The sequence below is a fragment of the Notechis scutatus genome, chromosome 2, assembly GCF_049901735.1.
Source record: "Notechis scutatus isolate UNSWTSFEM ecotype Mainland chromosome 2, rNotScu1.2, whole genome shotgun sequence".
Lineage (NCBI taxonomy): Eukaryota > Metazoa > Chordata > Lepidosauria > Squamata > Elapidae > Notechis > Notechis scutatus.
The window spans coordinates 225,074,821-225,102,054 of record NC_142010.1 but is presented as its reverse complement, the minus strand read 5'-3'; the positions used below and the strand labels follow the sequence as shown (position 1 = coordinate 225,102,054).

The window sequence follows — 27,234 nt, the reverse complement described above, 5'->3', positions numbered from 1 at the left end:
TGGACAATGCCCTGGCAGTGCCTTCTGTTGACATTCCGGTTCTGGCCTCGTTATCATCTTCTGGCACTCCCACGGAGTCAGAAGATATTCTGAAACCAGATGATAAACGTTTCGAACAGACCCTCAAGCGCAATCACCAGGCCGCTGCATGGGCTGTTTGGGCTTCAACAGCAGCATCCTTTTTCACGAGGGCATCCATACGGGGGTTGCTCCAACTCCAGAATAGATGGCCTGCTTCTGACCTTCGGTCTCACCAAGACCTTAATAAGATTATTGCAGTGGTGGAATTCACTGCAGATGCCACTCTCAATTCCACCAAATTTGCATCTAGGGCCATGGCATCTTCAGTAGCAGCAAGAAAACTGTTATGGCTCCAAAATTGGCAGGCAGAGTCACGCTGAAAATGGAAGCTGGCTTCAGTTCCATTCGCAGGCGATAAGCTTTTTGGCGATGCTCTGGAACCTTATCTCATCGAAACCAGAGATAAACGTAAAATTCTCTCTTCCTCTGGGAAGAAAGCCAACTATCGCCCAGCTCCTTATTGCCCTCCTGCCTTTTGAGCGGAGACCTCATCCCGCTTCCCCTGCTCTCAGAGGCTGTACTCCCAACGCCAAGACCAACGTGCGGAAGCATCTGGCAGGCAACAACCTTCTGCTGGTAAATGGCCCTTTCGGGGGGGAGGGGGTCGTTCCTTCCATCGCTCTAAGTAATCCCTCATTCTCCCCACCCATCGGAGGTCGCCTAGCCTTCTTTGCCTCCAAATGGGAGGAGTCAACGACAGACACCTGGATGCTCAGCACTATTAGGTCAGGGTTACAAGTGGACTTCTTAACGTCATCCCCGGAAAATTTTTTGATCTGTCCTGTTGGGACATTTCAAGGCAAGCCCTCATGAATCAGGCCATTCAGCATCTTCTTGAAATCAGAGCTATTCAACCTGTTCCCCTCTCTCAACGGGGACGTGGGCTTTACTCTCGCCTTTTCATTGTTCCCAAAGCCTCGGGGGAGTGGCGAGCCATCCTTGATCTAAAATTTCTCAACCAATTTGTAAAATACAGGCAATTTAAAATGCAGACTCTGCATTCTATTTTAGAGACGTTCGGGAGGGTGATCTCTCTTCCATTGATCTCACGGAGGCTTAGCTCCACATCCCCATTTGGCCTCATCATCGCCAGTTTCTCCGTTTCTGTTATCAGAATACCCATTACCGGTATCGAGCACTTCCCTTCGGCCTGTCATTGGCTCCAAGGCTCTTCACGAAGGTTCTGGCAGCATTGATGGCATCTCTGCGTTCTGTTCCAGTGAGGATCCAATGCTACTTGGATGACATTTTGATTCTGTCCTCCTCCATCCATGTGGCCCATTGGGATCTGAAAATTACCCTGTCATATCTCCAGAGCCACGGTTTTCCTGTCCCCAGCTCGTGGAAAGAGCCTTGCAGAGATCATCAGCCAGATCCAACAACATCAAGCTGTCCCCCTGTTGCTGCTGTCCATACTTCTGGGGAAGATGGTCTCCTGTATTGGCATTGTCCTGTGGGCTAGGCTCCACTCCCGACCGCTCCAATGGCTCCTGCTTCCCTACCAACGAGCAGGAACCAGCCACTCATCCATCAAGGTCCCGCTCCTGCCACAAATCCGGAGATCTCTCAATTGGTGGTGTTCCCCGTCAATCTGGAAGGGACTCCTGTTCAGGGTCCCAGACAGGCTAGTGATAACCACCGATGCCAGCCTCCTGGGTTGGGGTTCCCATATGCAGGGCCAGATAGCTCAGGGCATTTGGTCCAGGTCAGAGCAGACCCTTCCCATAAATTGGCTAGAGCTCAGAGCCATTTTTTGGGCTCTCAAGCATTTCAGGCAATCAGTGACCAGCTCTCATGTTCTAGTCCTTACGGACAACATGGCCGCAAAGGTTCATGTCAACCTGCAAAGGGAGACGAGGTCCAAAGCCCTCATGAGAGAGGTTCTACGGTTGGGGTTATGGGCAGAGAAACACCTGTTGTCGATCTCGGTGGACCACATCTCCGGGGTCGACAACTCCCAGGCCAACTGGCTCAGCAGGAGCCTAGTCGACCAGGCAGAATGGTCCATTCCTCCGTCTCTATTCAGGGACCTTTCCCTCAGATTCGGAACACCGGAGGTGGATCTCTTCTCCACTCCTCAAAACGCCCAAGTCACCAGATTCTTCACCAGGTTTCCTTGCCAGGGAGCGGAGGGGACCAATGCTCTTCGGTGCAGATGGCCCAAAGGTCTCCTCTATGCCTTTCCCCTGCTTCCCATCATTCCGGAAGTAATTCGGAAGATGTTGGAGGAACGAGCGGAGCTCCTCCTCCTGGCACCCTATTGGCCAAGGAGGCCCTGGTTTGCAGACCTGGTCAGCCTATCTGTGGCTTCTCCTTGGAGGATCCCAGCCCATCTAATCTCCCTTCATCAGGGGGCTCTGCTCCACCCAGAGCCCCAGTGGCTCAAGCTGACTGTGTGGCACTTGAGCGGCAGCGGCTAGAGGAGGCTGATCTTCCAGAAAGGGTCATCCTCACTATCCTGGCATCTCGCAAACCTTCTACAAGGTGCATCTATGATGCCACCTGGAAGGCCTTTTCCCGATGGTGCCTTAGGGAGGGTCTCTCTCCTGCTTCAGCCCAGTTGGCAGAAGTTCTTAGATTCCTTCAGCATGGTCTGGAGAAAGGTTTGGCCCACAACACCTTACGCAGGCAGGTTGCGGCCCTCTCCTCGGTTCTTTCATGGGGTTTTTCCTTATCCTATCACCCTTCAGTCAGGAGGTTTTTGAAAGGGGCTTCCAACCTGCACCCACCGGTGGTTCACAGGTATCCTTCCTGAGACCTTCATGTGGTCCTTAATGCCCTTACGAAGCCCCCCTTTGAACCCCTTAGAACAGTGTCTCTCTGTTTCCTGACTCTGAAGGGTAATGTTCCTCGTTTCCATCACTTCAGCCAGGTGAGATTCCGAGCTCGCTGCTCTTTCCATCAGACAGGACCTTTGTACCTTTCACGATGATAGGGTTGTTCTCCGTCTGGACCCCTCATTTATTCCGAAGGTTAACACCTGGTTTCACAGGTCCCAGGATATTGTGTTGCCTGACTTCTGCCCCCCCCCTGCACTATGACTTAGAGCGGCAGTGGCACACGCTAGACGTAAGAAGGGCTCTTAGAATATACATTAAGCGCACTTCCTCCTTCAGGAAGTCAGAAGCCATGTTTGTATCCTTTTTCCCTTCTCACTTGGGGCACAAGGCCTCTTCTCCTACTATTAGCAGGTGGGTCAGGTCTTGCATTGAGCAGGCCTACAAAGCTGCGGCCCTTCCAGTTCCCCAAGGTCTAACGGCGCACTCTACCAGAAGCGTGGCCACTTCTGCTGCCTGGTTGACCCAAGCATCCTTGGAGGAGATCTGTTGTGCGGCCACGTGGACATCCCCGTCTCCTTTCATCAGACACTACCATCTGGATGCCTTTGCCTCGGTGACTGCAGCCTTCAGCAGACGGGTGCTTCAACAAGTGGTTCAACAGTTGGTGTGATGAGCCGGATGAGGACCCGCCCGTGGACATGCAAGCTTTGGTATGTCCCATCCTGGGCTCTCGATGCAGCATGGAGGAGAATGGGCGTTGGTAAAAGTTACCGTGAAAGCCCTTTCTATCTATGCTGCGAGAGAGCCCAGCCCCTCCCTTGATTCGTCCGGAGTGGGTAAGACATATTTCTTCATTCATTTTGTGCTTCATTCATTTTGTGCTTTCAGAGACACCTTTCAGTCTGTCAAGTATCTTTGCCAAAGCTGGGGTCTCTCCCAGCCCAACCGGAAGGGGCTGGCTTTTATATCTTAGTACAGACTCAGCTAAATGACGTCATAGGAAGGAGTCAACCCATCCTGGGCTCTCTTGCAACATAGATAGAAAGGGCGTTCACGGTAACTTTTACCAACGCCCATTTTCAGTAATGAGATAATGTTTTTATATTAGAATCAAAACTCTAGAATGCCATATTTTTTTGACTACGTTGACTAAAATTATGAATGATTTTATATGTGCAATTACTAGGAGAAGAGAAGGCAAAGCCAGGGAATGGAGTTCAGAGAATAATTCTGGAGTTGTCACATTGCCACAAGCAATCTAAATCCAGCCTCTTAAATTTCATTAACTCTTACGTAGTGCCAATTTTTTGACCATATTGATTCTTGTATACACTGTAGGCTTGAACAATAAATCTTCTGAACTGCTTCTGAACTTAATGTATGGTCCTGATCTGTATCGTTATCTAGAGAAGGATTAGCAAAAAAATTTTTTAAAAGGCTACATTTTTGGGAAAGACATAATTGGTAAGATTGAAATGAATAAGTTCAGAGTATTTATGAGTGAGGATGCTTTTTATTTGACAATCTTTTCTACTTTTTCTATCAACCAGCCTTTTCTTTGCTATTCTGTTTCTGATAGTCTTCTTTCAATCCAGTATAAGATGTAGAGGTGGATAGATATCATTTACCAAAGATTAGAAATTATGTTCTGCAAAGAATTTATGAGATTAGACCATGGCCTTAGGGAACAGACTGTATGCCTCTGATCTACAGTTTCAAAATACATTTTAACTGTAAGTAGAATTTCTTAAAAGTCTGAATATAAATTATAAAGGTGTGCATTGTTTATATATTAACAAGAACATTCCTATTCATCTTCAGAACATATGAACTAAACTGTTAAATTAATACCATGTATGTTGAAGTTCTACAGTTTGACAGCTATAGGCAAAACAAAGAATGTTATACATTTGAAGTGAAAATATGAGGAGTCTGGCATGAAGAAAAGTATTGGAATACAATCTACAAGTTCTTATATTTTCATCTATTATAATTTTGTTCTTTGGTCTATAGTAATCTTGTCTCTCAAAAATGTAAACATTTAAGTTTGTAGTGCATATGTCCAATTTTATTAATTTTCTTGAATCATTCCTTTAACATGTTCGATGTCAGGTATGAAAGACCAGTTCCACCTGTGAAAATCCAATTAAACTGATTTATTGTTAAACAATGTATGCACATGAGTCTTCCCAGTTAATGATTAGCACCTGCTTGGAGTTAGATAAAGATCCACAGAATTCAAGGCAGGGGGCAGGTTGTACTTAATCCACTTGTGGTTATATAAAAATTCTTCTTCTTTTAACTCTACCCCCTAGGTTCTGTCACACCTCTTACATTTGGCTTCAAATCAAAAAGATAAATTTTAGGCAATATAAATGAAAACCTTGCATTTAAATAAGAAAAATAGGTGACTTTGTAATACTGTGTCCAGTTCTAAAAATAAATTAAGCATTCACAGATTTGAGCACACTTGGAGAAGGTATTTGTACGGGGAACAACTGAAAGATTGAAGATTGTTCAGCCTTAAAAAGAGAAGCTGAAAGGGAGATATGTTAGGGTCTTCTAAATATTTAAAACACTATCATGTAGATAGTGCAAAATCATTTTCTATTATTTCAAGGCAGGATTAGAATCCAGGAGGGGAAACTGCGAAAGAAACAGATTTTGGTGAAACATTAAGGGTCTTAAAGGTCAGAACAAGTGTCAGTGAAACAGACTATTATTCTGGATGATGGGTTTTTGCTGTCTAGCAGTCTTAACCAGATGTTGAGCAGGAAACAGGACCGAGTAAAAAATATTTCTTTTTTCTATTTGTTATTTTATAAAGTTATAATGTGTGCTGATATTTCTGATAAGAAGCGAGAAATACTTCTCTGACTAAAGGAAAGCAAATTGTGACTGATACATTGCTATGGGCTTTCACAGCCAACATTTGTCGGGCTTCAGGGTTTAGTGAACGTGGTGGTCTAGACAACAGGTTTGCTGATATTTTGTTGACAGCTGCGGCTGGCATCTTCAAAGACAAAGTAAGACCATCTCTGCTCAGTAGCCATGGTCTGCGTAACAGATAACCTTGCCTCTGAAGATCCTCAACCATAGTTGCCAATAAAATGTCAGGAAATCTGTTTTTCAGACCACACTCACTTAATCCGCAGTATATATCGGACATTAATACAATTGAGCGAGTCCAGAAGTATTTCATGAAAAGAGTGCTACACTCCTCTGCTCTCAACAGAATACCCTATACCACCAGGCTTGAAATTTTGGGCTTGGACAATCTTGAACTACGCTACCTATGGTTGGACTTAAATGTAGTACACAAAATTATCTGCTACAATGTCCTACCAGTCAATGACTACTTCAGCTTCAACTGCAACAATACAAGTGCACACAACAGATACAAACTCGAATGTTAATTGCTCCAAACGTGATTGCAGATAGTACGACTTCAGCAACAGAGTGGTCAATTCCTGGAACACACTACCTGACTCTGTTGTTACATCCTCAAACCCCCACTCCTTTAACCTCAAATATCCACTATTGACCTCACCCCATTCCTAAGAGGAGTGTGCATAAGTGCATCAGCGTGCCTACCATCCCTGTCCTATGGTCCACATTTATTTGTAGCTATTTCCTGTATTCTTATTAATGTTTATACTTATACCTATTATCTTGTAAGCGATTTACAAATCAAATCAAATAAATAATAAAATAAAATCCTGAAGGCTGACACTGCACAAAAAATGGTGACTGTTTCTTTCAATTTCGGGTGTTCACATTAAATTTCCAATGCTTAACCAATTGGTAATCTATATTTTGTCCTTCCTTTCTCAGAATAAAATTAGTCCATCAATAACTGAAAGGACTTTTGTTTTATGCTTGTATTTCTTAATATTTTTCTTTGTGCTGCCTTGACAGAACAGAGATTAAACCTCTATGGAAATACCATCCCAAACCTTCCTGATAGTCAGATTTCTTGAAGAATTTTTTGTTCTCTTAAAATAAAGCTTTGAAAAGTGATTTAAAGCATTTTCAGCTTTAATGTGACTGCAAATCAGGCAATAACCACATCAAGCAATGCATGGAAAGGTTAGAGGTGAGAGTAGAATGTGTGCCCGTTTCCCTTGTTTCAGTTTCACTCATATGCAGTGATCTACTTGTACAAGGCCTATGTTTCCTGTTCTGTGCTAAATTGTTTTTTATTTATTTGAAAAAAGCATTATTTACACTCCTGCACAAAGAATTGTTAGAATAAATATTATACTTAATTTTATATGTACTGTATTAAAATGTTAATTTTAATTTTATTATTTTAATTTAATTATTATTTAAGTTAATTATTTAATTTAATTATTATTTAATTTTTAATTTAATTATTATTTAATTTAATTATTATTTAATTATTAATTTAATTTATTAATTTAATTATTAATTTAATTAATTTAAAATGTTAATTAAAATGCTGTAATACATACCATGGAGGGATACGTATGCTACTCAAAGACTGTCATTATTGTAGAAGTCTGTGAGCCTAGTTAGTGGAGGGGAGGGGAGGGAAGAGGGAAAGTAAGAAATTAAGCAATTTGCTCACAGTCCCCTAATCATGAACCTATAGTAGGTGAACCATATCTCTGTCCAGAAAATTTTAAGCAAATTTAATCCAGTTTCAGTGACTTCGATGAATTCTTGACATGTATACAAAATTTGTTTTAGTTCTGATGGACTTTTCATCATTGTATACTTTCATCTACATAGTATAGCATAGCAGTACTACACAATATTAAGTAGTACTTACTATACTAATTTTCATCTGATTGTCAGAGGCTCTCTGAGAACTCCGACTGAAGCACTTTCTATCATCCTTTGAATTAGCAATATTACAAGGTGCATATGGAACATTCTGCCAGGCATGAGCCTAGGAGCTGCTAGATCCCAAGTCTCCCAAATGTTTCTTGATGTTGAAAATTAAGAAGCATAAACACATTAATTGTTAGTTGAATTGGTCATTATACAAATATACTTTTGAATTGGGAAAAAAAGGTTTTGGTAGAGTTTCCAATAGCAGGATTATGCAGATTTCACCATTAGTGTTTCTGTCATGCTTGTGTTTCTGCCATGCTTGTGAAGAATGTTGTAACTTGTTATCTCAAAACATTTGCAAAGTGCTACGTTTAGAAAAATTGTTCTAATCTGCTACTGTAAGTATTGCATTCTAACACACTTTGATTTTTTAAATAATTCATACTTATAAATATGACAGACTGCTTAATGCATAATTGAAGCAGATATCTTAGTAGGTTGCATGCAGTGAACTTGTCTGCTGATATTAATGCTATGGAGGAAAATTCATATGTCACTCTTAATAATAATAAAAGAGTTCAGATGTATAAATGCTTAAGAGTAATGTTAGAAGTTAAATGTGTCAACCTAAACGTAATGTTAGAATAATGTTAATCTGGTTACTCTAGGTGAGGGTAAACTAAGTCTATTTTAGTGCAAATGATTTGAGGGCTATATAATAAATATATTGCTGCACGTTTTGCTATAGAACTGTGTCAGTGAAATCACCTTACAACACAAACTTTTATTTTTGAATATGAATTATACTCCCTTGTAACTGAGCAGAGTTGCATGCATATAAAGTTAGTTTGTTTTATTTTATAAAATATAATGCAGATGTAATCCAGTACAGTATTTGATGAATGTTTGCTGTTTGTTACTCTTTATTTTTAAATTTTGCATTAAAGCACTATGCTTGTTAAAGACAGAAAACTCCAATAATATGTGGAAGGTATTTATATTTAAGAGGGGAACAGAAAATAGTTTTTTGTCAACTTGATAAGGCCAGCTTGATGTCACTCATGTTGGAAGTGCCTGTGGTGGCCTGAGTACTCTGCCAGTGAAAACAGCCTTTTGCGACCCTCCCGAGCTCCATTTTTGCTGGCAAAGGCACCGCAGGCCAGTCCTTTGCTGTTTCCAGGGCAGCCCTCTGCGCCAGATCTAAGTACCCCATGGGCTGGATCCGGCCCCCAGGCCTTGAGTTTGACACCCCTGCTCTAGACTATAGAACTCCCACTTTGCAAGTAGCTTTCTATTGATGTAATGTTAGATCCAGTCTGAATTGTATACTCTATCTCTGAACATTCATTTTTATTATGAAGAAATCACCAAAGCATTTTGATTCATTTATTTCTTCATCAGCTATTACAGCAGTTATTTGAGTTGTTACTTTATAGATACATTGCAAATAGTTTCTTATATGAGAACTATAATATATTCCCCAATTTTATCAGCTATATGTAAAATAATCAAAAACCCAACCATAGCTATTTCAGTTACTTTTTGTGTAACATGTTGTTTTTGTGTTTCTTAGATCGAGTTCAGTTACCTAGAAATATGATTGAAAACAGCATGTTTGAGGAAGAGCCTGATGTGGTTGACTTGGCTAAAGAGCCTAGCTTGCATCCTTTGGAGCCCGATGAGGTAGAATATGAACCAAAAAGTTCTCGTCTTCTTGTACGTGGTCTTGGAGATCATGAAATGGATGAGGATGAAGAGGATTATGAATCGTCATCAGCCAAACTTCTGGGAATGTCTTTCATGAATAGAAGTACTGGTCTGCGAAGTAATATGGCTGGTTATAGGCAACGTTCAGATGGATCGTGTTCTGCTCCATCTGTAAGGACCACAATAATCTGTGCAGTTGTTCTTGTGATTGCTGTCTCCGTAATCATGGCGATCTATCTTCTCCCCAAGTGCACTTTTACTAAAGAAGGTTGTCACAACAAAAACCACACAATGGAAGATATATATCCTTTGGCAACTAATGGAAAACTGTTTCCATGGGCTCATTTTAGGCTTCCGGAATTTGTTGTTCCAAGCCATTATGACATTGTTCTGCAGCCAAATCTAACCACAATGAGATTTACAGGTTCTGTTCAAATAACTGTGGAGGTCCTCCAGGTTACTATGCATGTTATACTTCATAGTTCAAAGCTTAATATTACCAAGGTAACACTTGCTTCACTGAGTTCAAGCCAGTCAAAACCAGTCGATTTCCTGGAATACCCAATGAATGACCAGATTGCAATTATAGCTCCAGAAGCTCTTCTTGTAGGAGATAAATATAATATCAGCATAGAGTATTCCTCTAATTTATCAGACACTTATTCTGGCTTTTACAAAATTGCCTTTAAGAATAACAACTCAGCAAGGTAAGGTTAAAACTAATTTATTTTTATCTTAACTGGAAAAAAAATTATGTGCATGTATTGAGGGGTACACAACCTGAGGCCTTGGGGTTACATGCAACTTTTGAAAGCCTTATACCTAAATAATGGAGACATTTGCTGCCAAATTTTAAATTTCTGGTTTGGAATTTATTAAAAGAAAGAGAATAAGCAAATTCAGAAGCAATTTTTGTAAATGCTTCTGCTTTTTGTCTTGGAATTACTATTTTTTTTAATTTCCATCCTTGGCATATTGCTTAACAACCAACAGAAGAACACAGCTGGAAAAAGGTTGCACATCTCTGATGTACTGTAGCTCTGTTTTCTTCCTGTTGATTTGTTTTCAAATTTCTCTTCATACTAAAATATCTGGCTTCCTGATTAGCACATAAAATAGCTAAAATAATTATATTCATCTTTATAGATTAGTTTTAATATTATCTATATTGCGGAATCTTATTGTAGAAATAAACATTATTGCTTATCTAGAACTAGAACATCTTGGCATGCAAAAATAAATAAATCTCTGATTTAAATCTGGATATTTTCATGGAAGCATCTTGCTTTAAATCCAGAAAGACTGTTGCCAATCACTACTAATAGTATTGTACTAAATTGGACCAAGCAGAGCATGTTTTTGGCTGGACCTTATGGCCAAGTGATATTAGGCCATTGAGTTGGATGATATTGGCAAAGTGTGACAGTCTGATGAATAATAAAGAGTGAAGCGCAGATAAAATGTAATTTACTGAAAGGAGTGGTTCAATGTTTCATTTTTCCTTCATCAACCTATTTGGCATTCCATCTGACTGAGAGAAAGTTACTCCTTGGCTAGTATTGGCATATAGCAGTTTGACAAATGGAGAAATGGCTCCCATCTAGCTTGTGCTTTACTTTGGTAGGAATTCTGTAGATTTGTCTGCATTATTTATTAACACCAGCAACAACTGAACAATAGGCAGACTGAAAATGGGTGCATATGTACATAGTAACGTGTAATGGTAAAATTTGAACACAATAGATTTAATAATGTTAGTAGTAATGTACCTGGCCTAGTTTTCAGATAATTATATACAAAAATACCTGAGTAATAATAATGAAGGATTGTGGTTGTTGTTAATATAAAAGTTATTTTGTTGAACACATGTATTGCCTTGTAAAATTTCAGGAAATATGGATAAATATTTTTCTCCATTGTGGTGGAGATAGCATTCAGGATTGGGTGATCAGTCTCTGCCTGTGATTGGATTGAGTCTGTCAAAACTTTGATGACACTCCCTCTGCTGCTAGGGACCTCCCCAGAAATTGACTCAGTCAGCTTGTTGGATGACGTGTTAATTTCTTCTCCTAGCAAATTTAAACAAACCCTTTCAAATTGATTGGAAAAATAGGAATAAAAACACCAATCCTGAATTCTGTTGCAAGCCAGAACCGGTCTACCACTTTGACAGCTGTCAAACTGCAGCGTTGGACTTCAGATCGGCTGAGGGCTGATCTACAAGGTACTAAGGTTCTGGTTGCGGAAGGAGTTTGAATACCATCCTCATCTCCTTCCCGCACTTTGGCTTGGGAGGCTCCCAGCGGTTTCAGCCATTGGAGGAGCTGAGATTAACTGCGGTAGCCTTTAAAGGGGCAGAAGACCTGCAGTGAAGAGTACAGGTAGTGAGAGTAGGTTTAGGAAAGTGAAAGGCTGCAGCGTGCTCGGGGTGACTCCAGAGTAAGATCGTCATCAGAGATGGCAGAATCACAAAGGGCTAGCCGCAATGTCAGGAGAGGGGAGGGGGTGGTTCGACAGCTGTCACGCTCTCTAAGCCCAGCAGCCCCAGAACAGATGGCTTCATTTTACAGCCCCAAGCCAAAGGACAAGGCTGCAGAAACCCGAAAGGGCTCCAAGGCAGCAGAGAGGGACGAATGCCGCAGGAACAAGGTGCTGGATAAAGTGTGGGCTCGAGGGAAAGAGCAAAATGATAAAGAAATGGCGTCCTACATAATTTCCTGCCCAAATGAGGAACGGCTGTTATCGAGAGGAGAGAGGCAACTGCAAACTGACAGGGCTGCAGTAGCAGAAGCGGCCATAGGGGGAGCTGAAGAGCAGGAATCTATTGAGGCTTCTGAGATCCTTTCACGATTCTAGGTGGGGTAGCATTTTACTTTTTTGAAACAGTAACATGGTTAGAATTATATTTTTTTCTCCAAATTTTATTTCTAAATTATGTAACATATCTTGTAGAAATTAAAAAGAAATCAGATTTGAATGTGTTTCTTTTTATCAGTTGGCTTGCAGCAACTCAGTTTGAACCCTTGTCAGCAAGAGCAGCATTCCCTTGTTTTGATGAACCAGCATTCAAAGCCAATTTTCAACTCAAAATCAACAGAGAAGATCAACACATTGCTCTGTCAAATATGCCAAAGGTATATAGCTATATAACTTTTTTATAGTTTGATATTTATACAGTTACATGTTCATGACGTGTACCACAGAACAGGAAAATTGTATTACTTGGAAAGGAACTTTATTTTATGAATTTATGTGTCTATTAGTTGCATTTTTGTATTTCCACAATAAAAAAGGTAAATGTAGCTTTAGAAGATAAGAAAAACTAAAAGATTGATTTAGTCTACTTTCCACTTTCCCTTGGAAGCTTGCTAGATTGTACTAGGAATCCCACACATAGGATGTGAACAGGCAGTATGTTTCTCCTTTTCGTCAATAGAATTAGAAATTGCATTTTGTAACTGATTATGCATTTCAGTGGACTGATTTTTAATTACTGTAAGGCCTAGAAAAAAAGAAAAAGTGATGCAGAGATATTCTGTTAAATGGAAGGACATGGTAACATTTCCCCCCCAAAATTGTGGCTGACAGATCTGCAAAATTAGATTTCAGGATTAGAAGGAAGAAGGGTGATCAATAAAAGGGTGAGTTTTGAACAGTGTGACCATTTTTCCAAACCTGACATCTGTGTGTGTTAGTTCAGCTATATAGGGTCCCACTAAACTAAAAGAACAAAGAAGTAGGTTGGATGCTGGTGGTTGGCTATGAAGGGTGAAAATGTGAGAGCAAACAGAAGAAAGAGAAAATGATTCAAGTGTTGCTTTTATTAGAGTTTTAATGTTACTGAATAAGACTCAGTTGAATAGGTAGGACAAGATTTTAGAAAAAATTAAGGCATGATGAAATTGGTTGAAATAGGATTGGGATTAGACATAAGATTGAGAGCACTGTAATGGTGGCAGTTGATTATAAAATGAAAGAAAAAGCGAGAAAATGGGAAAGGAGATAAGAACAGGATTCATTAAAGTCCATGCCAGTGTGGTTCAGAAGTAGCTGTTCAGTCTGGGTGGAGAAAAAGTAGCTGGGGAAAGAATAGCTGAGGAATCTTTTCATTAACATTTGGCCTAGGCGACTGAGAAGGCTGCAGGAAGAATGAGTGTTTAGCTGGTTGAAAGGCCAGACTACTGATTGCCTGTAATAAGTGAGATCAGTTGGTGGTGCCAAGAGATGTAGACCATAGCCCTGGGTCCTGCCTTGAGTAGCTTAGACACCAGTAACTTAAAACAGATTGTCATTGGGGGCATAGTCACTAAGGAAGTGCCACAAATGATTGGGCGGTTTAATTTTATGTCTTATTTTTAAAATGAAGCCCCTCTGGGGGGAGAAGGCGAGATTCCTACTTTCATCAGTTTAGTAAGCGTGGTGGGGTGAGAAGGAATCAACAGGAAAGTTTGAGGATAGAAGAGGTTGATAGGAACGTGGGGAAAAAATGTAATGTGAATTTGTTCAGGTACAGATTAGGTGAAATCTGACTCAATAGCAGTAACTGAGAGGGATCTTTGCGTTCTAGTGGACAATCACTTAAATATGAGCCAGCAGTGTGCTGCAGCTTCCAAAAAAGCCAATGAAATCCTAGGCTGCGTTAAAACAGAGGGATAGAATCAAGATCATGTGAAGTGTTAGTATCACTTTATAAGGCCTTAATAAGACCGCACTTGGAATACTGCATCCAGTTTTGGTCACCACAAAGTAAAAAAAAAAGATGTTGAGACTCTGGAAAGCATGCAGAGAAGAGCAACAAGATGGAGATGGAGGCTAAAACATAGGAAAATGGTTGCGGGAATTGAGTATGTCTAATCTAGTGAAAAGAAGGATTAGGAGTGACATGATAACAGTGTTCCAGTATTTGAGGAGCTGACACAAAGAAGAGGGGTCAGCCTATTTTCTGAAACACCAGAAGGAAGACAAGAAGGAATGGATGAAACCTCTGGGTGCTTCATCATGGAAGCTTTTAAAAAGAGATTGGACAGCCATTTGTCTGAAATGGTATAGGGTCTGCTGCTTGAGCAGGGTTTGGACAAGAAGATCTCCAAGGTCCCTTCCAACTCTGTTATTCATTTGCTGGTTGAGGCCACTGTATCATCACTATATATTAAATATCTCCACCCTGAGCCAAGCAGTAATGCAGTGGGAATCAACCTAGTGCTTGGAAGACTATAGTGATTTGTTTAATGTGTATGTGTGTGTTTGGGGGGTGGGGGGTGGATTTTGAACTAAGCTGAATCCCATCATGGTTTGACTAATGTGGTCCAGACTTAAAGCCTTACATGGCTTGGAACCAGGCCTCTTAAAGGAGCAGTTTCTTTAAGTGGATCTTATGCATGCAGTACACATGTCGCAATTTGAGATGGAGAGTTCTTCCTCCCCCTTATGGGATCAAAGTGGAAACTAGGACATTTTGTTTCTCAGTTTTGGCACATATATAGTAGCCTTTCATTAGAAATCTGGGTGACTCCACCACTTCTGACATCTAGGAAATGTTAGAAACCAATATGTTCAGAAGAACATTTAATTAGGATATATCTCTGTGATGATATTATTAATTTTATTTCAGTAATTTATAAAATACTTCGATAATTGTAGATTCTTAGTGTTTGCATTACATAAATTTGATTTTTATTATACATCAACATGAATAATTGTAGAGTGTACCACTATAGAAATCTAGTTGATTATATATGATTATCGAATTTATGGTATTTCTGATAATAGCCTGAAATATGAAAAAATAAAGCAAAAGAGTTAAATGTTTAAATTGTTTTCTTTTGCTAATTAGTATACATTTATTTGAATTTAGAAATAATTACTGTACTATAAAATAGAAATACAATGTATCCTAAGGCTTTTTTTTTTTTGCTTTGTTTATTTAATTAAATGACTTGCTTGGGTATCAAAGTTTAATTATTGTGAGAATGCAGTGCTAGCTGATTAGTAGCTGATTAGTAGTGGAATTAGACTGTTCCCCTTGGAAATTTTACAGTGCAATTATTTGGCACCCTAACGAATGTTCTCTAGAATGTCTTTTTAACTTTGCTATCATGTAGCATCATTTTGTGCATAATATGCCCTACCTGTGGGTTATCCTGATCTTTTCAAGTGAAATTGAAATAAAAGCAAAAATGGGGAGACTGATAATTAATTCTTCATTAAATTGCTTGCACAATTTGCTTTCATGCTACAAGTTCCTGTTTTCATGATGGTTTGCAAATTTGCCGGCCTTGTTACTCTTAATAAACTGTATATTAAGTTAATGTAATGTACTGTAAGAGCAATCTTGAAAGAACCCTAGACAGGCTGAGATCATATCATGAAGTAAATTGTGTTTGTGTGAAAGCATCATGCAACCAAAAGATAAGTTGAGTATTAGCAGTGGTTCCTGCTAATACTCTGGATGAATATTTCTTTCTTAGTTAACACATTCATGATACCGAACAAATACCTTTATAAAATCAGTGCTTATTATTTTTGGTTCAACTCTGGCAGATGAACTTGCTCTATACTGAACTGATTTTTACTTCTTAGATTTATTGGTATAATCTAAATTTGCTAACTGTTGGGTAGTGCAGTCATAGGAAATAACAACGTTCTGTATATTATGTTTTGGGTATTAGTCATTTTTCAAGTATCTCAGCAGAGAACAGATGGCTTCTATGATTTATGTTCCAGGACCAGCAGCTTCTGTTTACATAATTGAATTCTGATCTCCAGTTTGTATTTCCAGAAATCAACCAATCTCTTGGCAAATGGATTATTTCAAGATGAATTCTTTGTGAGCTTGAAAATGAGCACTTACCTAGTAGCTGTCATTGTTGGAAACTTCAAATGTATCAATAAGAAAACTAATGGGATTCTGGTAGGTGGGCTTTTTTGCTCCTGTAACCCTTCCAAAAACACCTACTCATTTCCCCGTGTAGTATGTTACACTTCTTAGATTTGAATTAGTCTTGTTCACTAGCTTGTGTCATTACACTACTGAAAGTAGATTATAGGTGTTTTTTTTTTTACCTTAGTTGCTTTGTTTTTGATCATATCAAATTATTACAACATTCAGTAGGGTATGTTAATTTCTTTGCTTATTTTTGTCAGGGCTAGAGGTGAAATGTTAGGAATCATCTTGATGAAAGATCCATTTGCTGGCCTAAATCTGAAGAGACTGAGTAGTGTAAAGCTTTTCTTTAGTTCTTATTTTACCCACTACTTCCTTTTATTTCCACCTGATGAGATTTATTTTTATCTGGGGGAAATCTCAGTCACTCCTGTTAATGCTGATTGAAGGAAGGGGAGAAATACCCAACTTGTGGTCCAGACCTGATCTGTGAACATGTATATATTAACATCATAGAAATGACTCCTCTGCTATCAGGATATGAGTCTTTAGAAATGAAAAAACAAGGAAAACATCTTACATTTTGCTTTATAATATGCTATACAAATGAATCTAAGATAATGTTAATCTTTTTTATCATAAATAATGAAACTTGGTTATCCATGTACCCTCTTATTAATGTTGCTTATCAACTATTATAGAAAATCTTTAGGTTTTTTCACTAAGTAATGTAGACAGTGAAAAACTGAATTCCATTGAAACTGTCCTCTGATTTATTCTCTCTTTCCCATTGTGCCAGGTATCTGTTTATGCTGTACCACAAAAGCTTGGGCAGACTGAATATGCCTTAAACACAGCAGTGAAGCTTCTTGAATTTTACCAGAATTATTTTAACATAACATACCCATTTAACAAAATAGGTGAGCGATTGTTCTTATCAGATTCAACATTGTATGCTTCCCTTATAAAAATATTTTTAAAGGCAAGGGCAAGTTTGAACATAACTGTGGAATTTTTAGACACGTTTAGTAATCCAGGGAAAAATAAATTAAAACATTTATTTCAATTGGGAGGTAAAACTCTGATTCATTTTGTAAAAAGATTTAAAAGGTTTGTATGCAAAGACTCCAAATGATGTCAGACTTCTATTAGTTCATAAGCTATGATTGCTCTCCTATTGCCCCCTTTGTTTTAAAAAAAGCAAAGATGTTTGGAAATAATAATCAAGACAAATCAGTTAAACTAATTCATAAGCTGAAGAAGTAGTTGTACCCAGTTGAAAATTATGAGGGAAACAATTTTATCTTTCTGCATAAAGAAATAAAGGTTAATTCTTCCTGCTGTGCTTTGACCTATGTGAATCTTCTAAATAATTTCAAATGTCAATCCCATACATTACAGATTTATTGATGTATTGATTTAATGTACTTATAAATAATTTCAAATGCCAAAGCATCTAAAGGCAATTTATAATAAACAAACGATAAAACAATATAAAACAATAATATAAAAAAACAGCATTCCATAAAATATCTTCATTAAAGGGATGGAAGAGAGGATAAAAAAATAAAAAATAGTATTCCAACATTCATATCAGGAAGTCCTGGATGAAGAGTAAGTTTTTATCAGGTGGCTAAAGATTTTATAGCATTTTTTTCCTTTTGCCCCTTTGAGTTAGTGCTGATTTCTGGTAACTGACTGGATTGATCCCTACAGTTTTCTTGGCAATGTTTTTCATCAATAGTTTGTTATTGCTTTCTTCCTAGGTCTGTGAGTGACTGGTCTAAAATTACCAGTTGGCTTTGTGCCCAAGACAGGAATAGCATTTCACAGTCTCCCAGTTTCTAGCCTGGTGCCTTAACCCTGTCATCAAACTGACTGTTACAGTAATTGCCTCCTAAATTTCAAAGGGAGAAAACATTCCAAAATATGGGTACCAACACAAAGCCACATATGAGCACCTGCCAAATGACACTTAGCAGCTCTTGGTACATGTAGTTGTATCTCCTAGTGAATTCAATGACCGTACAGTTCAATAACACAATGAGGTGATTGTTTATCTAAAAGTTACAATAGCATTGATTGGGGCAGACATCAGTAGTATAACTTGCACAACACTTTTTGGGGGGTGATGAGGAGCAGCTTGTGTCTAATGCCAAGTATGACCATAATTAAAGAGAATGCCTAAAGAGCACAGGTGATTTCTATCTAATCTCAATAAAACTGACCAGAATTAATGGCAATAAATAGAAGTGTAGATATAACAAGAGTAATTGAGAAGGGAACAGGTCCAGCAGAAAAACAAGTGATGCCTTGGTTTTTATCTTCCTTTTGCTAACTGCATCATTACTGATATTACTGTTAACAAGTCTTAGTTTAACCCGGAGGTAAAGTTAAGGCTGCCAATAAATTTTTATTTGCTAGGAAACAAACGAGGAGATTGCTGTTGCTTTCATTTCACCTGGCTGTAGGCATGGTGGGTCATAGGTTGGCCATTTGGGGAATTGAATGCTTAGAGTAAATAAAACTTCAGTTTGACCTCATTTTAATGAATTTTCTTTATCATACACTCTTAAGAGGGCACATTCATGGGAAACAAAAATGCCTTTTAGAAATCATAGCTAATATTAGGGTGGGAAATATAGTGGTGAGATATGATAACAGTCAGCAAAAGTAGTAAATAGGCAAAATAAATTAGTACATAAAATTGCATGGGGTTGCGATGGGTCAGACACGACTTCACGACTAACAACAACAAAACATATGATAGAAAGATACATCCATTTATAAAATTAAATACAATTAAGTTATTACATTTTAGTTTCTGCTATGTGTATACACACTAGGTGAATGTACATAATAATGTAATACTGCAACAGAGCTTTTAATGAAGAGGCAAAATGTAATATTTACTTATTTTATTTGTGTGCTGCCCATCTGTCAAGTCAGTCTGAGTGTCTTATTAGTTTACAGTAATGACAAATGTGTAGCCTAATTCTTAGCAATAAGGTATTTTGGTACGTTGTAAGCAAGAGAGACTGCTTCATTGCATTATTATATGATTAAAAATGGTGAATGCTCAAAATTAAGCATTTTGAGAAGACATATTTATATATGTGCCTGTTTAAGAATTTAAAAGAAATAATTTATAAAAGATATACGATAGATTAAATATTTAGACATATTGATCATATGTTGTTTAAAAATGACAAGAAGTTCAGGAGGGACAGTAGATATGTTCATGAAATTAAATATTTTATTTATTTATATCCCATCTCAAAATGGGGAATACACATAATCTCCTTCCTCCTATTTTCCCCATAACAACAACACTGTGGTGGATTGTGCTAAAAGAGATTGACTGGCTCAAAGTCATCCAGCTGGCTGATTTACTCTATATGTTGATATCATATATATCAGTATATTTGATTGCAAGATTCAATAGGCTTAGTAAATAGTGAATGCTGCCAGTGTATCTAAAATAACTATTCCTTCTTTCTCCAGATCTAGTAGCTCTTCCAGATTTTCAGGCTGCAGGTATGGAAAACTGGGGTTTGATCACTTTCCGTGAGACAGCACTCCTTTATGATAATAATACTTCTTCAGCAATTGATAAAAAGAGAGTGACAACAGTAATTGCTCATGAGCTAGCCCATCAGGTATGAAATATACTTCTTTGTACGATAGATGTTTTTCTTTAAAAATAATTGAAATTCTAAAACTGGTAGTCTACAAGAAAGCTTATCTTTTGCAATTTTTATTCCATTGTTCTAATAAGCTAATTCTGCCACTGACACATTTAAATGGGAAGTGGTTTCTTTATTTTTTCCATGTGATACTATTACTAGCAAGAGTGTATGGCATGCAATATGGGAGCAGTAGAATTGAGAATCCTGAAATTACCTTATTTTAGTCTTCCTCCTTTCTTGTTATATAGTCAAAATATATGAAAGTCTTAAGGAAAGGGAGGATGTTTAAAAATTGCATACCCTGTTTCTCCAACAATATGGCCTCCCCCAATAGGAAGTCCTAGCATGTTTTATAGGCATGAAATGAAATTAAGCCCCTCCCCCAAATTAAGGCCTATATTAAAACATGCGAAATGGGGGAATGGTGGGGGCTTGCCGTTAGGAAGTACTTTTGTTGTACACCCGGATATGCTGCTGCCTGCGCGTTGACCCGATACTAAGTGCCTCACCAACGCCGAGGTCAACATCCAAGCTGTCGCTGCCCGCCCGCCCAAAGATGCAAGGGGGAATTAAGTCACCCCGAAAAGACAGCCTAGCCATTTTTCGGGCTCAAAAAAATAAGACCCGGCCTTATTATATGAGAAACACGGTACTAATTTGTGCACGAAAAAACACAAGAAGGACTCGCAGACAATAACAAATTGGAAATACATGTCAGCTACCGGTATGTACAGGCTGTGGCTCTCAAGTTAGGTGGTTAACGTGGCTTTTCCTGTATATATTGCTACTGTGTCCTGCAAGTAAGATGTTTCTGAATATTTTGCTTAATTGAACATTAACATACCATAAGCTATCAGCACAGGCACTTATTAAAAATCATATAGTGAATTATGTGGCTTTTTGTTTAGCTAAAGAAATCTATATAGCCACAGTACAAGCTTTCTGTTCTATTTCCTGTTGTAATGATTAATGTTATTTTGCGAAGCGGACACACTGGTTTTTTAGAATGTTTCATTTTTCATTTTTAAGATAACGATATGGTAGCCCCCAAGATGTCTTGAGCTGAATTCTTGCTATCTCTGACTAGAACCAATAGACTGGAATAGATCTGGAAGTCCTTGTATATAGCTCAGCCTAATGGTCCTTCTTTTGACACAAAAAGTAACAATAGAGTTAAAATATGTGCTTTATGTTTGCAGTGGTTTGGTAATCTGGTAACAATGGAGTGGTGGAATGACCTGTGGCTGAATGAAGGATTTGCTACTTTTATGGAAAATCTTGCCATGAAGATGATCTTTCCAGATTTGTATACTGTAAGTGCTTGGAGAATCGGTGGGTTTGCATATTTCTCATGTGTTATTGTGTGGGTCTAGAATCTTTTGACTTGATTTGTCTTCCTATTTAGTCTCAGAAGCTAGAACTGATTATATTATTTAGAAATGTATTTGTACAATTGAAGGTGTATATGACCTTGAGAGAGCAAAGGAAAGAGATTAGGAAACAATCAGATGAGAGGGAGGAGCCCCCAAAGACTTAACAGTCAGAGGAGGAAACTTAGAAAGACCCACCCTAATTGACCAGAGGCCTGAAAGTGGCACTGGAAAGCTTATACCTTCAGACTTGCAAAAATGATATTAATTCTCTCAGGTAAACATGAAACAAGTAGATGAGCTAAATGTAGTTTATTGTAAGGTTTCAGCAACAAAATCTTGCAAGTCTGAACATACAAAATTCCCGCCTCAGCAGGCTAGGCCCAGCGATGCACGGGCCTTCTGTTTTCCCACCACTCCCAAGTACCCTGGCCTCTTCCTCCCCCACATAAGGCTAGAGAGGAATCCCTCTAAAGCAGAGGTGTCAAACTTATGCCCTGTGGGCCGAATGTGTCATATGCTGGCCCTTCCCCTGCCCCTGCCCCTGCCCCTGCCCGGTTTAGTGAGGGAGAAAAAAGTCCCAATATGTCCAGTGGTGGTATTCAGCCGGTTCGCACCGATTCAGGAGAACCAGTGGCAACAATTTGGCCTGGGTCTCCGAACCAGTAGCAACTTCTGGCTGGCCATTCCCCCGACTTGGTCTCCCGGTTGCCACTCACTCACCCCTTCCGGCTGCTTGATGCTCGCCCCGCCCACCCCTGCCCTATATATGTTGCCTTCGCCACATGGCCAGGCTAATCTCCTCGCCAGTTGCCTTGTTGATGCCTGGTCAGCTCAGCTCACCAAAGGTAGGCAATGCATGCTGCCCGCTGACCCTTCGCTGTGGGTCGGGCCCGGGGACATGCTATTCCCCAAGGCCCTGGAGCCGCTGGGTCAGGGAACACGTGATTCCCCAGCTCCAGCCTTGCTCCAGAGCCACCGCCCGCTTGACACGTGCTCTCCCTTAAGCATGATGCGTCGCCCATTTTCCCTCCTTCAGAGGCCCTGGCCCTTAATTTCCTCACTTCCTCTCCTACGACTGCCACTTTTGTTGTCCATGGCCATGACCTTACTTTCCTCCCGTGGCTGGCTGCCAGGGAAGGCAAGCTAGAGCTGAGAGCCGCTGGGCTCCCCGCCAGCCCGCATCTCGCCTCCCCCCTGTTGCGAGATGCCTATGGCCACTGCCTCTTTTTTTCAATGCAAGAAGCCTCCCAGCCTCTTTGCCAGCCAGAACCAAGTTGGCTGGCTGGAGCTTCTTGCACCGAAAACTACAAGCCTCCGCTTTTTGAATGCGCCAAAAAAGAGCTTCAGTCCCACCGCCATGGTGGGGGTCATGTGAGTGAGTGGGTGTGGGCGTGAGTGATATCAAGTTGGACATGCCCACTCAGTCACATGACCCTCCCCCACCAAGCCATGCCCACAGAACCAGTAGGGAAAAAAACTGAATACCACCACTGAATATGTCATGCCACCATGATGCCGTGAGTTTGATACCCCTGTTCTAAAGGCTGGCCAGGAGCAGGAACTTCCTGTTGCTGGTCAGCCCTTAAAGAAGATTGCCTTCATAATAGCTTTTTAGCTGAGCTTTGCATCAACTAGATATGCCTATCAACAGCTGCAAGGAAAGGGAAAGGTAAGTGGTTCTGGGCATGGTAGAACAGAGAGGCCAGGCTTCTTGGAAGTGTTAGCTGGTTGAGGCCTTCCAGCTCATGGCAAGTTTCTGCACATCAATGGGCCTAGCCATCTGAGGCCTTCTGGGAGTGGTGCAAGAGAGATAGAAAGCCAGGCCTCTTGGAGTGATGGAGGGGAGGCAGGAGGCCTGTGTGCTGCTGAGCCTAGCTGCCTGAGGACTTTCACCCTGGAGCAGATTGCCTTAGATGTGGAGAATGTGGGACAGTGCCAGGATTTTTGGGCATGGTGGTGGGAGGATTAAGGATGCCTGTGTGCCGCTAGACCTAACCAGCTGAGTCATTCTGAATGTGATGGGGCAAGAAAATGGCTTTGGGAGTGGAGCGATGAGGAAGGAATCCTGCACACACCTGGGCCTAGCTTTTCAGCCCATAGCAGGTTTCATGTGACAGTGAGTGCCCCTCAAGGAATGGGAGGCTTAAAGCCCCTGAAGCACTCCTACACATTTACTTAACTACCACAGTAGGAAGAGTTGGGTCATTGAGTAGCCACATGGGTAACCACAATAACCTATGACCAAAATTTCAAGTTAAATAGTGGTTGTGGGTTGAGGACTACCTGTACTCTCTTGTTTTGCCTCTTCCCAGACTCATTTTTTTCAGGAATACATGATCATTCACATGTACTTTTTATCAAATGATTGGGCCTCTGTGTTATTTGCCTAGTATAACTTAAAGAAGCAGATCTATTAGTGCAGTGGTCGCCAACCAGTGGGCCGGGGACCACTGGTGGTCCACGAGAAAATTTTGGTGGTCCGCAGAGAAATGTCACCCCCAAAGCACCCTCTAAAGCAATTAATCCAGGCTGCATGGGAACACAAGGCTTGCGTCGCTTGCATTGTGAACAACACAAGGTAGTGAGGGGAAGGGGGGAAGGGGGGAAAATTTGCCCCACGTGCCCCACATGCCTGGCCTGGCCACCGGGCTTCTTCTTTCTGCTTCTTCTGCTTTTGACTGCACGCAAGGAAAATAACAAAACTTTTCCTTTCTCTCCCCAAACTCCACCAGGAATGAGTCTTTGGGACCCTGCAATCCTGTTCCAAGAGGCTGCGCCGCCAAAGACTCATTTCTGGCAGAGTTTGAGGGAGAGAGAGAAAGACTTCAGCTGCTTCTGCTGCTTTCCTTGCATGAAGCCAAAAGTCTCTCTCTCCCTCTGAGAATGGAGCTGGAGACAGTATCCTGAGATTCAAAATAAAGAATGATCGGTTGGTAGGAAAACGGGGTGGGGAATTTTACTGCAGACTTTTTTTGGGATTTTCCCAGGGTCTCTGGTCCGCAGGATTTAAAATTATGAGTTTGGTGGTCCCTGAGTTTTAAAAGGTTGGCGACCCCTGTAATAGTGCAATTGTTTATCCCTTTTCAAATATAAAACTGGCCAAGTGACTTTGAGCCAGATGATATTTTTCATGCTGACATATTCCACAACATTGATGGAAAATGTAATGAAAAATATGCATGTTTTGACCTGAACTCCAAGAGAAAAGGCAAGTTATAAATGTAATAATAAAGTAAGAACAAGGAACTAAATACAATAATTTGAAAAAGAAAATCTCACAGGACCTACCAGATAATTAGAAAAAAAATCTTACAATCTTTATTCACTAGTGAAATTTATGATGTTTAGTTAATGTTCATTTTAACTTAAATGCCTTTCAATTCCTTAGGATGACATTTTTTTAAATCTGCAATTTAAGACCATGGAGAAAGATTCCATGAATTCATCTCACCCGGTTACCCTTCCTGTCAACTCATCAGCAGAGATTGAACAAATGTTTGATATAGTCTCCTACATCAAGGTAACTTCAAATATCCTGTAAATGTGGTTTTAATAAAACTAAATGCATTTGCAAAGTTGACACCGATCTATTTCAAATCACATTCTTAGTATGTGATTTCAAAATGTCAGTAGCCAAAGGGAAAAAAAATTTCAGAAGTGAATTAGGAGGGAGGCGTTGACAGGAGAATCAAATGGAAAATATATGTCCTATTGGGAACTATTTTTAATCTGATTTGCTTTAGCAGACAAATGCTTGGTTTTAGAAATATCTCTTTAAAAATGAAGAGTAAGAAAGAATAATTTCATTCTCTCTTTACTGATGGCATCCTAAATAATTCTTGATTCCAGCGCTTTTTGAATGCTTTTGGATATAACATTAAATCAGGGATGGGAAATCTGTAGAATTCAAATCATTCCTGTGAACTCATTTTGCAAAATAATTTTGGTGTTTGCCCATCTCTGCCCCCCCCCCCCCTCAATTAAATTCCAAAATAAGGGCCAAGCCTCAGGGAGTAATATTAATTTGTATAATTCCCATTCTTCTCATTGTAGTAAACCTGCCATGATCAGTGGGCTTTTGAAGATCAGAAAACATTATAAAATGTGTTTCTTTTTTTTTATATATAAATTTTTTATTTGGGTTTTCACAAAACATAATACAAGTAAAGTTTCTTTTTTTGAGAATAGCATGGTCCCGGGTTATCACTTCTCCATACAGACACAAATTCAATTTCATATTCATCTTTGTGTTCTATTCCATATCTTATTACTATTTTAACATTTTCTCAATAATTTTTCCCTTCCCTTAGTTTTCTCAATCTTACTTTTAATTATCTCATTCCTTCCTAACTTCAATTATATATATCTTTTTCTAAGTTTCAATATCTTTCTAGTCATTATATTTATACTTTTGTCTGTCCTGTTTCAATTTCATATTTTCTTTTCTCATTAAACACAATTTTTCCCTGTAGTTACTAATTGGAGTATGACACCTTTGTATCTTTTAATTTTTATCCATTCAACTCTTATTTAAACTTCAATTTATGCCTTTACAATTATAACATTCAATATAGCACATAACTTTCAGTCGAATTCTGCTTGGTACATTCTTAAAATACGCACTAAGTTCTTAAAGAGAAAATATATATATTTATATAACAATAATAAATAAAATAGTTATTCTATTCCAATTTAGCTCTATCATTAATGTTAGTTATAATCTTTAACATCTTTAACATTTCTTTTCATTTCTTTTCATACTTCTAGGAATACTTATAATATTTCCATAATTTTTTCATGTTTCTTTCATATTCCTCTTCACTTAAATTTTTATAACACATTTGTAATAATTAAAGTGTTCCCTTCCTTTCCTAATTTCATTCTCTCATTCTCTTTATTTCATTTATTTATTAAACATTCCATTCCATTACAGTGAGTATTTTAGCTATCATTTTAATCACACTTGTTTCATATTTTCAAAGTTCATTTCTATTTCTAATATAACAATACTATCTTATGTATCCTTGCAGAATCCCCTTTCAATTAAATTTTCACCCATTATCTCTGTGTCTTCTAAATAGGCTTATACCCTGAATCATTGTTCGTTTTCCCTGTTTCTCTATATCCTGTTTCTGTCATTTATAATTTCTTTTCCTTTCCCTCTTCCCCCTCTTCTTCTCCCTTCCCTTTTTGACCCCTTCTCTATCTAATTCTGATTCTCTCTTCTGTAATCCTCTCTTCTGTTTCTTCCTAATGTTGTAATTACTTTTCAAACTATTCTTTTTGGGGTTGTTTTTTCAAATCTTAAATTTTTCACTCTCTTTCCCCCCTTTCCTTTCTTTTCCCCACATAGAAATACTTGGTCATTGAAGATGGCTTCTTCTTTGTCCCACCCTTCTTGTTCTACAAGCATTTCTTGTTGTTTCTCATAGTTCAGGATCTCCATTTCTAAAAATTGAAATACGAAGCCAAAAGAACCTCTTCCTTCTTGTGCTTCTTCTTTCTGTCTTTTAAGTTCCATTCTCAATTCTTCTAAGAGTGATACCATTTTAAAAACTTTTAAACAACCACCCGATTAATTTTAGTCCTTTAGATCCAATAGTCAAAAATCCAAAAATCACCAAGTAATCCAAATAATCCAAAGCTGTTTCTTCTTGCTTCTTTTTCTACTTTCTCTTCCTGGAGTTCTCTTATCTTGTTACAAAGTTTCAGTTAAAATGTAACTTTTAGGAATCTTGTTAAAGTTTCACTGTTAATTCCTTTCACTTCCAGGGTGGTCTCCTCCATTTTTCCAGATCTCACCCTTTTGTTTTTTTCCTTTTTAAAAAAGTTTTTTGAGAATCCAGAAATCTTTATTATCCCTTTGACATTTTATTTTCAGCTTAAATAACTGTTAATGTCAAAGTGGATTTTTGCCGGTT

At 39.1% G+C, this 27,234-nt stretch overlaps 1 protein-coding gene across 2 annotated transcripts in view; it reads left to right on the top strand.

Annotated features, from left to right (window-relative positions):
* LNPEP (leucyl and cystinyl aminopeptidase) overlaps positions 1–27,234 on the top strand; it is a 56,494-nt gene that overhangs the window by 10,354 nt on the left and 18,906 nt on the right. For both annotated transcript variants that reach the window (XM_026672466.2, XM_087958136.1), the window contains exons 2-8: positions 9,235–10,075; positions 12,364–12,502; positions 16,147–16,278; positions 17,051–17,171; positions 19,756–19,910; positions 21,140–21,253; positions 24,702–24,833. In XM_026672466.2, coding sequence (XP_026528251.2) covers positions 9,235–10,075; positions 12,364–12,502; positions 16,147–16,278; positions 17,051–17,171; positions 19,756–19,910; positions 21,140–21,253; positions 24,702–24,833 — 1,634 coding nt within the window. The remainder of the gene's footprint in view (positions 1–9,234; positions 10,076–12,363; positions 12,503–16,146; positions 16,279–17,050; positions 17,172–19,755; positions 19,911–21,139; positions 21,254–24,701; positions 24,834–27,234) is intronic.